At 30.4% G+C, this 14,281-nt stretch overlaps 5 protein-coding genes, 1 long non-coding RNA gene and 1 other non-coding gene across 11 annotated transcripts; 4 read left to right on the plus strand and 3 right to left on the minus strand.

The window, feature by feature from the left end:
• The first annotated feature begins 41 nt into the window (after positions 1–41).
• LOC117208175 (protein PFC0760c) lies at positions 42–4,497 on the plus strand. Its single transcript, XM_033449127.1, has 3 exons — positions 42–210; positions 335–528; positions 597–4,497. The coding sequence occupies exons 1-3, from the start codon at positions 148–150 to the stop codon at positions 3,430–3,432; spliced, it is 3,093 nt and encodes a 1,030-aa protein (XP_033305018.1). The 5' UTR covers positions 42–147; the 3' UTR covers positions 3,433–4,497.
• LOC117208190 (transmembrane protein 35A) lies at positions 4,426–7,491 on the plus strand. Its single transcript, XM_033449157.1, has 4 exons — positions 4,426–4,842; positions 5,973–6,111; positions 6,274–6,380; positions 6,469–7,491. Exons 1-4 carry the CDS (start codon positions 4,732–4,734, stop codon positions 6,580–6,582), a joined length of 471 nt encoding a protein of 156 aa, XP_033305048.1. The 5' UTR covers positions 4,426–4,731; the 3' UTR covers positions 6,583–7,491.
• LOC117208198 lies at positions 5,560–5,973 on the minus strand. The gene is made up of 2 exons (XR_004487648.1): positions 5,714–5,973; positions 5,560–5,621 (listed from the first exon to the last, which is right to left on the minus strand). It is a non-coding gene; the product is annotated as an uncharacterized LOC117208198 (long non-coding RNA).
• Positions 7,492–7,911: 420 nt separating the features above from the next.
• On the minus strand, positions 7,912–10,133 carry LOC117208185 (vacuolar protein sorting-associated protein VTA1 homolog). Of its 5 annotated transcripts, none has more exons than XM_033449147.1 (5): positions 9,798–10,133; positions 9,293–9,501; positions 8,765–9,199; positions 8,396–8,563; positions 7,912–8,206 (listed from the first exon to the last, which is right to left on the minus strand). In XM_033449147.1, exons 2-5 carry the CDS (start codon positions 9,399–9,401, stop codon positions 8,055–8,057), a joined length of 864 nt encoding a protein of 287 aa, XP_033305038.1. In that variant the 5' UTR covers positions 9,402–9,501; positions 9,798–10,133; the 3' UTR covers positions 7,912–8,054. The 5 variants fall into 5 exon arrangements, with proteins under 5 accessions (XP_033305038.1, XP_033305043.1, XP_033305042.1 ...); XM_033449152.1 differs by having other exon boundaries at positions 9,293–9,482; positions 9,798–10,131; XM_033449151.1 differs by having other exon boundaries at positions 9,293–9,519; positions 9,798–10,079.
• LOC117208200 lies at positions 8,258–8,368 on the plus strand. Its single transcript, XR_004487649.1, has one exon. It is a non-coding gene; the product is annotated as a U6 spliceosomal RNA (small nuclear RNA).
• Positions 10,134–10,195: 62 nt separating the features above from the next.
• On the plus strand, positions 10,196–11,777 carry LOC117208187 (39S ribosomal protein L46, mitochondrial). The gene is made up of 4 exons (XM_033449154.1): positions 10,196–10,426; positions 10,557–10,904; positions 10,981–11,123; positions 11,206–11,777. Exons 1-4 carry the CDS (start codon positions 10,366–10,368, stop codon positions 11,476–11,478), a joined length of 825 nt encoding a protein of 274 aa, XP_033305045.1. The 5' UTR covers positions 10,196–10,365; the 3' UTR covers positions 11,479–11,777.
• LOC117208186 (probable 18S rRNA (guanine-N(7))-methyltransferase) lies at positions 11,664–13,252 on the minus strand. The gene is made up of 5 exons (XM_033449153.1): positions 12,921–13,252; positions 12,818–12,855; positions 12,555–12,733; positions 12,046–12,472; positions 11,664–11,953 (listed from the first exon to the last, which is right to left on the minus strand). Exons 1-5 carry the CDS (start codon positions 12,957–12,959, stop codon positions 11,809–11,811), a joined length of 828 nt encoding a protein of 275 aa, XP_033305044.1. The 5' UTR covers positions 12,960–13,252; the 3' UTR covers positions 11,664–11,808.
• Positions 13,253–14,281: the final 1,029 nt, after the last annotated feature.

Genomic DNA, 14,281 nt, shown 5'->3' on the forward strand with positions numbered 1-14,281 from the left:
GATACGTGTCCTTCAGTGGACATCACATTAAATACATGTATATGTAAGATTCACCTCGTGACGCGACTGATAAAAATGGAGAAATTATATCAATAATAGAATATGTGTTTTCAATCAAAATTTTTATTATAGAAATCAGTAATAAGCATGGAGGATGATATCGATATTTATGAAGATTTGCCAGATTTTGGAACAGAGTTCCATCAAAACGTAAGTATTACAAAATATAATCTGGTTGCACTTTATGGTTAGGTTAAGTTATACGTTATTATTCTTATATCGTATAAAGTACGGTGAATATAAACAACAAATTTTATATATTATACTATTTCAGTTTGTGTCAAATAACGGAGAAAATATTGTGGAGGAACAAGTAAATTTGAAAAAACAGATTGCAGAACTCACAACAAAATTAGAGAATTTTCAAAAGGTTAATAAAAATTTGGAAAGTAATTTATTTTCATTATTGAAAACTGCAAAAGCAGAAATTGCACGGAAGGATAAGATGATAGATGAGTTAAGAAAAAAGTGAGTAGATTTAACTAATAATTTCCTAACATTTTAAAAATATATTCTACATGATATAATTATTACAGATTAGATGATATAACATTCAGAAGAAACATGTATTCTAAAACAAATGACTGTGTCAATCATAAATCTAATGTTTGTGAAACTGTAGTAAATATATATCACAAACCAACTGATATTTGTCTTCCTGCTGATGAAAATGGTAATGAAACGTTGGTAGCAGACAGTTTATATAGTCAAAGCAAGGATCAACAAAATAAGTCTACCTTAGTTCCAATCACTGTCTTTGGTGAACGACTGCTAAAAAGAATGATAGATGAACAGAATTTAGAAAAGAAAGATAAACAATCGAATAAGTTAAGTAGCACTGATAATGATAATAAAACCAGTAAAGGATATGTAGTTGAAAGTGACAAAGAAAATGGTTTCTTAAGTGACATTAACTATTGTAATATAAAAGAAATTCAGTCTCCCGCAATTACGCAATATAAAGGAGGCGAACATGTAAAAAGTCCTTTAACAGACTCAAGAAGTACAATAAAAGATCTTCAATCAAACAATAAAAACGAGATGAATTCTATATTTCAGCGAAAGCCAATATTTACCAATAGTACAACTCATACAGGGAAGAGAGCAAGTGAAGAAACAAGCAGGCACGCTCATGTGAAACGAATAAAATCTAGTGAAGTAGAACATTGCTTTGAAACAACAAAAAAAGAAATAGATAACATCTCTGAATCTAAGGAGAAATCCATGCTCCTTCTGTATACCAACTCCACTCATTCTAAAGAAAAAGAGCATAACATAAAAAGTTTAGAATACACTCGCAATTCGAACACAGATCTAAAGAAACATGGATACTTGGTTGACGATGCAAATAGAGAAGATGAGAAAAAAGATACGAAAAATAAGAGGAACCTATTATGTGATAGAAGAAATATTAATGAACATCCCTCGAAACGACGCAACAAGCCTGCCCAAAGTGCAACGTCTATTTTAGATAAAAAAGAAATAAGTTATCGTTGTACCGAGATTTTTGACAGAGACAATTATCGATCCAATCATAGTGAACATCGTAGTCATAGAGATAAGCAAAGAGAATATTATCGCATGGACGATCATCGATCACGTGTGAGATCAACACCGTATACAAAGTCAAACCGGGAAGACAAATACGGAAGAAATCAATATAGCAAGCAAAGCATTTACGATGAGAAGTTTGAGAAACGTTATAATTTTCGAAGCACCGGTGCGACAGACAAGTCCAAAATCTCTAAGAAAGATTCCAGCAATGTCCGCGGAACGAAGCATTCTACTGTTGATCGAATTTCAGCGAGTCAGAAATTGGATGATATAAAAAAAACTCAAAATTATTACAACGAACACGAGTCACGAAAAATACGGCTAAAGAATGTTGATAAATCGATTAAACGATACGATGAAGATAAACACGATGAACATAGCAAATGTTCATATCGTAAGATCAATGCAGAAAATTTGATCGAGCATCCAAAATATTCTCAAGTTTCAAGAGGAATTAATAGAAAAGATGTTGAAATTACACAAACAGGAAATGAGTTGGAAATTGACGATGAATTACGGAAATATGCCAAAGAAGAATTAAAAAATTCATTCATAGATTTGGAAGATGGTGAAATTTCAAATAGTTCAAATAGTTCAAATAATAGTTCACTTAAAGATGCGGACGATAAATGCGAAGGATCGAAAGATCGGCAAGATACCGGTAAAGAACTACCGGAAGATCTTCCTTCCACGGTAAATAATACGTCGATAAAGAATTCGATATACAATACTGTGAGAAATGAAACGGTGGAGAAATTAAAAATACCTTCCGATACTTTACAAACAATTCCAATCTCAGATACCAACATCACATGTATTCCAGACAACGAAAGTCACAAAAGTAAAGAGAGTATTGAAAGCGTAGAAAACGTGGAGAACATTGAAAAATTTATTCGCGATTATGCATCCACGTGCGATAAAATGCTGGAGAACATATCGAGAGCGTCGAATACCATTCACATTTCCAATGACTCGCAATTAAAATCAACAAAAAAGGAAGAACAAACAGATGCGCTAAATGCTTCACCAAAAAAAATTATTTCGTTCAGTGAAAATCATCAAACGGATAAAAACGTTATCGATGCCGTCACGTCAAACGAAAACAATGTCGCCAAGGATGACTATACTGCAGAGCAAATGACCTCTTTGAAAGATGCAAAAGAAGATTGTGTCATATTACAAACAAATGACAGCACTGAATTAAATTCCTCTGAATTAACGAAAAATAATTGTTTGTCAAACGACAAAATGGAACAAACATCGGATCGGTCAAAAGCTCAGGATAAATTGTTGGAGAACACCCTAATAAAAAACTCTGTTATTTCCGAAACGTCTAAAGGGACGGAATTCAAGCAACAAAATAATGATACTAGCATGAGTACCGCTGATCTTACCAATGATGATATTAGGAATAATTACGATAATTCCAATAATCGTGATGAAGGCAAGATTAATCGAAATAGTTCCAAAGATGCGACGAAGATAATGAAAGACGAGTGTGAAAATATAAATGTTATAACGGGAATAACGCGAGAAAGAGAATGTAGTAAATATGCAGGAAAAACAGAAGAGATAGAATTAAAGGAATGTAAAAAACCATTAATAAAAGGTACAAACGACGACAGAAGCACGAAAATTTCGTCGATGAATGTTCAAGGGAAGATTGTTGTGTTCGCGCGTCGCAAGAAGCCAGTTTGTTTAGCAAACAGTAATGCAAACATGACTGTTCTCATAAATAACAAACATAATCATAGTGTCGATTTGTCCATTACAAATATTGTAAAAACAAATGGCCATGGTATGGCAAACACGAGTTGATCAATCATTAAAGTTACAAATAAATAATAATAACAGCAGTAATATTCAAAAGTAATAATGATAATGTTAATGAGCATTGATCATTATTACTCATTTATTATTCTTACCATTATGATGATAATATTAATAATGAGTTGAACAGTACATTCATATATTGAGGAATGTGATCCTTTCAAAATAGAAATACACAATGCGATTACTCGAAATGTTTACATTTACAAAAAATTAATCAATACACAAAAGTAGCGTCATTATTATCAGAGAGAATGCTATATAAACTTTTGTAAATAATACATAAAAAATATAATGTACATGAAATAACAATTTTCGCTTCTAAATGGGTGTTTTATATTTTTACGATATACTGATGTACATTCTAATGTAAAGCATAGGATTTTTTGTCGAACAGTGTTAATTAAAATAAATTTCAATCAAATTGCCTTTTACCTTTGATTTTTCAATGTAATTTACAAATTCGATAATATGAATTGATGCATTTGCAAAATTCAGAGCGATAGACTGTCACACTAGCGAGATTAGCGAAGACTAGGCGAGAGAAAATATATGCAACACTGGTTTCTTTCGTCAATAAATCGTACGATATTTTATCTATTTTATCAAAAGAATACGTTTCGTTATTCTAATTCGTGTCATTGCACCCTGCTCAAACTGTAATTGGGATCTGTGAAAAGACAACAGAGATTGCATATTATAAAGGCACGAGAGGTACTAGTTAAAATTACAATAGCCTATGACGATTATACGACGTGTCTCTAGAAAGACCACCACCAATTACATTGTAAGAAAGAGGGTAACGGCGACGCAGTGGGTCGCGATACGATACGGCGAGACGCGACGCGTCACGACGCACTGCGTCCTAGTATCGCACACGTTATGCGCTGTCGCAGTCGGAATAGGCCAAATCAAACCGAAAGAGAAAGAAAAGAACAAGTATGAACATTGCTACTATATCGTGTACATACATAGTATCTAATTAGTACTAAGTACGACTCGAATAATTGTTTGAAACACTATCGTTGAACGAATGTATTTATAAACTCTGTAGGTATGTATAGTTGAAAGAAAAATAGGAGAAAGGCAAAAAAGAGAAAAAATAAAAAGGAAAAAAAGAAAAAAGGAAAAACAGAAGAAAAAACAGAAAAAGACAGTTTACCGAGATTGCACGAGTCGCGCGTAACGAATTCGCGGCTACGAGTCATTCGTCCAGTCTAGATTCCGAATCGATTCCTCCGTACGTCTAACACGTTCGTGTCGCTAACGGTGTTCAGCTGACGAATTATGGGCTCGATCGTCCTAAAGTCTCTCTCAGTTCTTCTTGGGATATTCTTCGTTTTCGTCGGTACTATGAAGCTGACTTCTCATATTAGTAAGGATCTTCATAAGGACTTGGTGAGCAGTTGCTCTATAATTATGTAACAATTCACCCTACTCTCATGTTCAATTGACATTCAATCGGGCTTTTCACCCTCGTCTAACATTCATTTTTGTTTTTCATTTGTCTTTGAAATATCACTCTTTGTTATTTTTATTCTCAGTGATCGTTGTATCATGTAAAACATTCTTATTTTCACCTTTTTCCTTCTGGTGTGTCTAGCTTTCGTCTGTTAGACGCACCGCGTGTTAACTATGCGTTGTTATGACAGCCTGTCAACTTTATCAATCATTCCTTCTATACCCTCCGTTCTTTTTAACATTTACTCCTTCTTTATTTTCTAATGACAATTGATATTTCGTTCTCTATTTAGATATCCAAAATATATAACAATAGACTGTTTAGTTTCTGCAATTTTTATGTATCAAATAAGAAATACACGTGTTTTTATACATCTACGAATATTTCTTATCTTTCCTCTTTTTTTCACGTTTTATGTTTCTTTATATAGATATTTGTTTATCCTTTCCATTTTTGTTGGTTTCCTATTTCTTACACAATTTTTTAAAATTTCAACAAAAATACAGAAAATTTTCAACAGAAAATACAATGAAAAATAAGCAAAGAAAATTAAGGAAAAATATGAATCTATAATAGTTTTTGTGTACAAATTCGGAAACGAAATAAGAGGGACGAAGGAAGAGCTTCAGATTTTATCAAAAAATCTAGTCAAATACCCATTATTAATAAGTGTTTATTTCATATCGTTATTTAAGTTTCCTTCGCTTCTGTATTCCTGATAAAGAGATAAAATAAATTAATATTGTGAAAGTTCGAGTATCCGAAATTTTTTTGAAATGTGATGAAAATTGAATTTAATTCGCTCACTTCGATGAATCTCGTTAGAAGATTATTTTCGTCCCTCGTTGTTACTCAATGTCCAAAGTTATAGTAAACTATCAACCAACCGCTTGGTGACGCGCCAAAAATATTGCTTCAAGTGCCAGCATATGTTTACTAGGTTGAAATTGTGACAATTTTCTTCATAAGAACGTTTCGTTCTTTTCTCAACCCGACTCGTTCCTCCACCACCATTTCTGTGTTCGTTACATGAATTAATTAGTTGATTTTTTTATCATGTTCACAGAGAAAAGAATATGTGAAATACGCAAAGGTATTTCCACTGTCCGGTACACTGGACTTTAAAGTACCAAGTAAATGGTACAGAAGAGTTGTCGGATCGCTTGAAATTATTTGCGGACTCGCAATGGCTATAGTTCCAAGTCGTAAGAGAACATTTTTTTTTTATATAATTAAAATATTTCGTTCCGCTTTCCTTTAAAATACACGAATTAGCTGCATACGCTAGCATTAGGGTAACTTTTCCTGTTGGAAACATTACCTCAACTACGTATTATCTGCTTTGTTTTCTTCTCGATTTCTTTCAGACAAAATAAAAAATGCATCGAACGCGATATTACTGTTATTGATGTTAATGGCTGTGTACTCTCACTACATGGTGAATGACAAGTTTGAAAGGATTGCGCCAGCACTGGTAAGATTAAAATAAAATTTATAAAAGAAATCGATATATTAAACAGAACAGATACTTATAAAAATATAACTATATATTTGCTTTTTAGGTATTTTTTTTCATGCTAACAGGCCGACTAGTAATAGATTGGCAACTTAGACGAGAGGACACGCAACCGGTAACGGCGAATGGTGTAGATGATAAAAGTAAAAAACAAGATTGAATTCAAGATTCTTATATGTATTCGCACGATTAAGACTTTGGTTATCAAGTCAGTTATCGCCTACGTACCACGTAATAATCACGATGAAATAATTTTCCATACACGCAGCAAAGAAGTATTTCGTTCGATCTTTAATTCCTTATGCTCCGCGATATTAATTTTGTGTGTATGGTTTCTTACGTCTCATATCAAATGCTCTCTTTCAAAGTTATGCTTCAATCCTATTACGTTTCATCACGAGCTACTTTTTCGTGCTGACAGCACTCGAATTTGTTCAAAGCATTCTAAATCTCGAGTACCTCGAGAGCTATGAATTTCTATCATTATTAGTCAACATTATAAGAATTTAATCAACGGCAAAGAATCATGAAATACTAGCTCAAGCACAAGGTATTAACTGCCAATTGAATCAATGTGTTCTCCTTGATATCGTATTAAGATGTAAATGCCCTTAGACGATAACTAAAAGAATATCGTTGCAGTGTAATGCACATGCGTGTTTTCTTCGCATCCATACTTTTACTTTTTTTTTAAAGAAAAAAAACACGTATTTTCACAAGAGCGACTAAAAATGTACAAATTAAAAATTACTCGTACAAACAGTTTAAGCAATACGAACGCACTTCCTATTATCAGCGATTAAAACTAAACCACTATCGTAAGATGTATAATTTTTTATTTAATTAAATATGGTTTGCTGATATCTCTTTTTTTTTATAAGAAAAAAATGTATTTGTTTTTTAAAATATTAAATTTACAATCGACAGAGATAATTGAATTAAATAAAGATACCTACGAGGTAATATGAAAATTAAAATAGCGAAGAAACACGTGGTAAAGCACACTCACTTGTATGTACAATAATACTTTTATTACAAAGTATTAAAGTATTAATTACGTGAAATGGTACAGAAACCATTTATGAATCTGGCGCACCCACACATTTACCCACACGCGCGCGCGTGCGCGCATTCGCACAGACACACACAAAACTAAGTCAGTTTAGACATTTGACTACAATAGAAAAGAAATTCATTTTCATTGTAATTCTCATTTTACTAAGATCCATTCTGAACTTTTAATTATCTTTTTTTATGTGAAAATCTTCTTTATAGGTTCACTAATGTATAATAATTTGTTTTGTGATATTAAAATTTGACGATATATATATATATATATACATATATGTATATTTGAAACTACAATATCAATCATTACAATAATACAAGTTTAAATAATAATATCGATTTTATACGCCTCTACAAAACAAATTTATATTTCAAAAATATGTTTAATTTGGTGTGGCTGTAATAATGTGAACAATTCAAATAAATAACTTATCATTTTTACTTTTGCATTAATTAAATCATAAATATTCGTATCTACTTTATTGTTTAGAAGCAATAAAATTTATCATTTATCAGATTAGATGAAATAATCCATTTCATCAACATTTTCAAGCTTAGTTTTGATCATTCAAGTTCTTGACCAGTGGTTAAGAGATGTAAAGCCTTTCGAAGATTCAATACAGTTGTAGGCACATCGTCGTAATTTAAAGCACTTCCAGCCCATTTAATAAATTTTTGTGCTTTGCCAATTTGCTCCACTGACAATTCAACTCCACCTGTTAAATATGTACAGATAACAAGCGCAAATACGTAATAACATAATATTGGTACTTGATTCAGCGGTACATATATGTACCAAAATTGGAATGATACAAAGAAGATTAGCATGGCCCCTGTGCAAGGCTGACATGCGAAGTCGTGAAGCGTTCAATACAATTTAGTTGAATTACTTTCTTTCAATATACCTTCTGTTTCCATAAGAGTTTTGCAATCTTTATTGCCAGAAGACCATTTGTCGATATTGTCTTTAATTGTTGTACCATGTACTGCGTCAGGCGGGTTAGTATTACGGGTACCAACTAATTCATCTGCGTTTGATGTATCATCTTCTTTTGCCTCTGTTATTAGTGAATCTGTAATGAAAAAGATGAAATAGAGCAAAATGATAGAATTTTGTTGTTGTATTAAAATATAAGCCTTTGTTGTTACACAAAGAAATAAATATATTACATAATTATATGCAAACATACATATGCATATGTATCTATATATGTACATATTTTTTCTGAATATAAAGTGCATATGTATATACTATTATTTATAGTTTTCTTTACCTTCTTCCATATTTTTATTCAAATCATCATTCTCATTACCCTCTTGCATGGGTCCTGGAATTGGTGTTTCACCATTCTTCAGGCAGTTGTGAATATATGCAGCCTTCCATTTGGCATATTTCCTATTTTGTATAGCTTCTTCAGTTAACTCTCCAAACACAGTTAATACATCATAAAGTAATCCAGCTGTAAAAAAGCTTTTTACTACGTTCTTTTCAAAATTAGCAGCTCTGTCATTTTTATCTGCATAAAGAAATAGCTTCAATGCCCAATTCTCTAAATGAGCCTGGGCAGCTACATCATTTGTAATAGCTTCATTATCGTGTAATTTCTTTTTAGTTTTTTCTAACCAATCCATTAATTCCATTAAAAAATTTGTTTCTTTTGCAGTTTTGGTTGATAATTTGAATCCTGTTTGGAAGGCATACACCCGACCTGTGACAAAAATTCATAATTCCGCTTTTAAAATGATTTTTACTTGTAACAATTATTCTTTATACGCAATTTAAATTGAAACTAAATACATACACCAATAACCAACAACAGGATCTCGTTGGTCATGCTGTGATGCTATCTTTAGATACTGCTGTATATTTTTCAAAGGTAATGGTATTTCTGGTAAATCTGGTCCAATCATGATGATCTTTATTTTATGTAAATTATGCTTTTATTTTTTGTCTTTTATTTCAAAATCCTTACGATATGGATTGTATACGTCCTTTAAGACATATATTCAACTTATACCAGATCAACATCAACTTCATGTGAAAAGAGAAAGGAATATTTATGTTATTATCAATCATGTAAATAAATCAGCTAGTGCTCATATTATCGTTATAATATTAATCATAATATATATATTAATAATATATTATAATTAATATTATATTAGGTAAAATACTATATTTTTTAAGCCTGATATTCGTTCATAGTCGTTTATATAAAGAATCAGGAGTCATTAAAATAAGAATAATAACAATAATAGAATGATAATAAGCGGATTTTTTGTTTCAAGTAAATCTGGACAACTTACTTCTTGATTCTGTGGTGATAGTTTATTGTAAAATGCAGTAATATTTATCAATTCTTTTCATACGTTACATTGTAAAATTGATTGATATCATATCGCGTAATAGTGTTCATAAAATAGTGCTCAAGTCAATACTTGGAAGAAGAAGTTATGACAATAACATGAAAGAATTCACTTGATGTATATATGTTGTTTATTTTTATCACTATATTAAAACAAATGTCAAACTTTCACTTTTGTGAATAGGGATATGCTTATGTATATCTCTAATTTCTATGCTTTTGTACCGTGTTGTTTTTGTTAAAGAAAGTCCTTTGAATAATATCGGATTGCCAATGAAATTAGGAAAATCATGAGAATGCGACATAAGTTATAATAGCTATGGTATCAGCTGGTATTGTGATCACTGTATCAATTACTTTATAATCTAAAAATCGTAGTTGCCGGTAATGCAACATTACTACATATATATAGTTTTGTGAAAGTTTCTACTACTATTTGTTATTTATTTATCTTTATTTTTTAATTAAAAAATATACTTTTAACTTTTCTTTTCTCAAAGTATGGAATAATGATGTTTAGAAGAATTTTAACATTACGCACATCGAATGGTTTACCTTTTTTAACACCAGGTAATTTTAATGTATTTTAATTTATTATAGCTGTATTTATTATTTAAAATGTTTTTTATAAATTGATCGAATATATTTTATTGTCGTACAATCTTATTAAGCCATCCTTTAAAGAAAACCTTTGACATAGGTATCTCATCAACATCTAAGGTTATATCTCGAACATTATCAGAGCAAGAAGACATAGACGTTGTAGAAAAATGGGATTTATTAAGTGCTGTTTGTTTAGAACGTCATCCAGTAATTACAAAACCCATGTTAGATATAGAAGCAAGATACCAAAACATGCTACAACAGATAGAATATGAAAACAGTATGATATCAGACTTTGAAATACGAAAACAAAAGGACAAAAGTCAGAGAACACAGGCATCTGCTGGAAAAACAGATAATATTATTTCTAAGGAAACAATACAAGACATTGAAGATTCTTGGGAAGAAGAATTCAAAAACTTTAAATTTGCTTCAAGAATAAGTGGTATGTATCTATGTATGATTTTATTTTTCTAAATGGTAATTATAATACCTTCTACATTCAACTTCTGTAATTATAGAAGTTGAAGAAGATAATGCAGTTGTATCACTGAAACGCAAGCTAGATAAAAATTTAATGTTATTAGTAGAACAAAAAGTTGGCAATTCTAATTTCTGGATTCCTCCACAAAGTATAAGAAGACATAGAGAAACTATGATACAAGTAAGAACTACATGACTTTTATTTTTGTTTTACAATCTTTTTTATGTAAATACCAACAAAATATTTGTTTCTACCACTTCAGACTGCATATAGAACTGTACAAGAATTGTGCGGAAATAACATCAAAGTACAATTTTATGGCAATGCGCCAATTGGATTTTATCAATATAAGTATCCTAGAAATATACAAGAGAAAGGCCAAAATGGAGCAAAAATTTTCTACTTTTTAGCAAAATATATAAGTGGAGATATTTCTCCCAATGTAAAGCACTGTTGGTTAGATAGAGAAGAACTTAAAAAAGCTTTACACCCTGATGTTCGCAGAAGTATGGCTAAATTCTTATTACCTGATTAAATTACTGTACAATATAAGGTAGACAATTTTTAAATACATATATAGAACAAGGAGTGTTGTTTGTCTTTATACAATATTCAAATGGTAAATTTTAATTCTTTTACAATATCTATATATTTCTATTATTCTCTTATAATATTTTTCTTCTAATGTATAAATGTTGACAATGTAGAAGACAAAAGATCTGAAAGAGGTTAAGTTCTTTCTTTTTATTATGAACAATTCCTTTTTGAAAAACAAAGTCAAATATGCCTGTGCCTGTTTAGTAAATAAATGCTTATTCTCTCAAACTAGAAATTCAGAAATGAATGAGGACCAGACTAGTGTTTGTCAAAATTTCCCGCATCTTCTCCTTCCAGTATATTTTGAATCTTCTGGAACTTTCCTTCCTTGTTTTCGACGTCTTTCTTTCTTTTCAATAATCCACTCTTTACTATTCTTCAGATATTTGCCTTTGGTTTTTTTCACCCGTTCCCTGAAGAAACAAAGAGATCAAATTAAATAACTATAATAAAATTAGAAACTGGGCAATAATTTAACATAAATCAAAGCAATGTGGAACTTAACCTTCTAGATGTGTAAGAGACATTTGAGTTAAGTTCATTCACACCTAAAGCTTGTGGAAGAACAGAAGGTCCACCTGTCATTAAAACTAAAAAGTATTTTTTTGCTTTAGTACTATTTGGAAAATCTATAATCACGCCTCCATAAAAGCCTGCTTTTGTTGCTTGTGTTGTAATTAATTCAATTTGTTCGCTATTTTCAGGGTAAAATTGAAACACAGCTCTAGCTGATCTCGACAAACATGAAAACAAGGTAGAAAAAAATTTATATAATCGTCTTGATGGATCATGTGAATTTTTATCTGCGTTACATAACCATTGTAACGCAGAAATACTAATTGCTCCATCAAAACATCCTGCTTTAAATGGCATTCCTTGGCCCATATCTCCTAAAATTAAATCTCCATCTACTTCTCTTTCTAATGCTACACCTGTTGGATACATGTAATGAAAATAGTTAAAATTAAACAAAATATTATCTTATTGAAAGTATACAATTTTCGATATACTTGCCAAGCATTGCTGAAGATATATCGATTCCTATCCATACATGTTCATTTTCCTCGATTACACTGCCACTTAAACCAGAACCACAACCAATATCTAAGAGTAAAGAAGTCTTATCTTTTGGTAATAGAAGAAGTTCTATGGCCCGTCTACACATTTGATTTTGTATATCTATCATTCGAGAACTATGGAGAACAAGTTTTCAAATATATTTGTTTAAAGTCAAAGGCTATAATAATTAAAAAATATACCATTATTAGAGATCTTACTTTTGCGTATATTTTTGAGCTTCTAACTCATTGTAGAACTGCAATAAAAAAGAAGACAGATAAAAACATCACTGTCACAATCAATTTAAATGTTTATTCTTACCAGTTCAGGTGGTGCTAGATGTTCTGGACGTCTCGACATTTTATATTCTTATTTAATTATTTTTCGCTATTTTAAATTATTGTTATTATTACTTCAAACCATATGTCTCACATCATATTACTGTATTTTTATGTGCATGTGTATATAGTACGTTTTTGAATGATCTAATTGGTTAGCATTAACAAAATTATTTTATTTAAATTTAACCTTTATTTTTACAACATTTACAGTAACCTCTGCAATAGATTTCTTTTTAAATTACGATATATAACATTATAATATAATAAAAAGAAATTTCAATATAATCTATTTCATTTCGTACCTAACCTTAAATTCGCTGCTAATGTATGTAAAATGCAAGTAACTCATATTATAAATATATCTACTCTAGTTAAACTATCATATCTAATCATAAACATTATTAGAATAGATGTTTGACCGACACCATAGAATCATGGAACACTATAACCATCTAGCGGCGGCAGATGGATAAGAAGACAGATTGATTCCCAATGAGGAGTCGAACTCCGGTCTCCTGTGTAACAAATAGGGATACTGACCGCTGTACAATTGAGGAGTTATATAATACCTCTATAATAAAATTTAAAAATTAAATTTCTTGATGTACAAGGCAAATTCTTGAACTATTCAGGAATTAAATTAAAGCTTACTGAATATATTGGAAAATATTTTAATTTATACGATACAATATGCAAAAGAAGAGAAAAAGAAAAAATGAAAAAGTTTTAATTATCACAAAGAACTATTTAAAAGAATTGGTTTTTGAATCATTATAATTTCTATCTATTACTTTTAAACGTAATTATTTTATTCTAATTTGTAAAAATAGTATGACATGTTAGCACAGACATACAAAAAACCAGGTTTTGTAAGTATCTTATCTATAATATTACTAAACACGACTAATAAAAATTACTTGTATTTACATACATACATATGTATATGGTGTCTATTATTTAACTGAGTTAATATAGTGTTAGTTTAGAAAGTAATATCAGCAATGGGTTTAGAATTTTGTGTTTAAACAAATGCAATATGAATTCCTTCCCTATATAGGCTTATCTTTTGATTAAAATTGATATTTTATATATTAAATGAATTTTGTTTTTGATAGTTTATTCTAGAGAAATCATTGAAAGATAGATGCATCTCCTAAGATAAAAAAACAATATACAATATGTTTACTATAGTGGCTTGTTATTGATAGTTTTAAAAAGGAATAACTAGAATCATTTTTGTGCTTAGAAATCATTGTTATATATAATGTGAAAACAAAAAAAATTGAAAATAATGATATTAGTAATATCAATACTGATTGCAATGTACAATGCCATACTGTA

This window comes from Bombus bifarius, unplaced genomic scaffold, assembly GCF_011952205.1.
Source record: "Bombus bifarius isolate JDL3187 unplaced genomic scaffold, Bbif_JDL3187 scf7180000008056, whole genome shotgun sequence".
Lineage (NCBI taxonomy): Eukaryota > Metazoa > Arthropoda > Insecta > Hymenoptera > Apidae > Bombus > Bombus bifarius.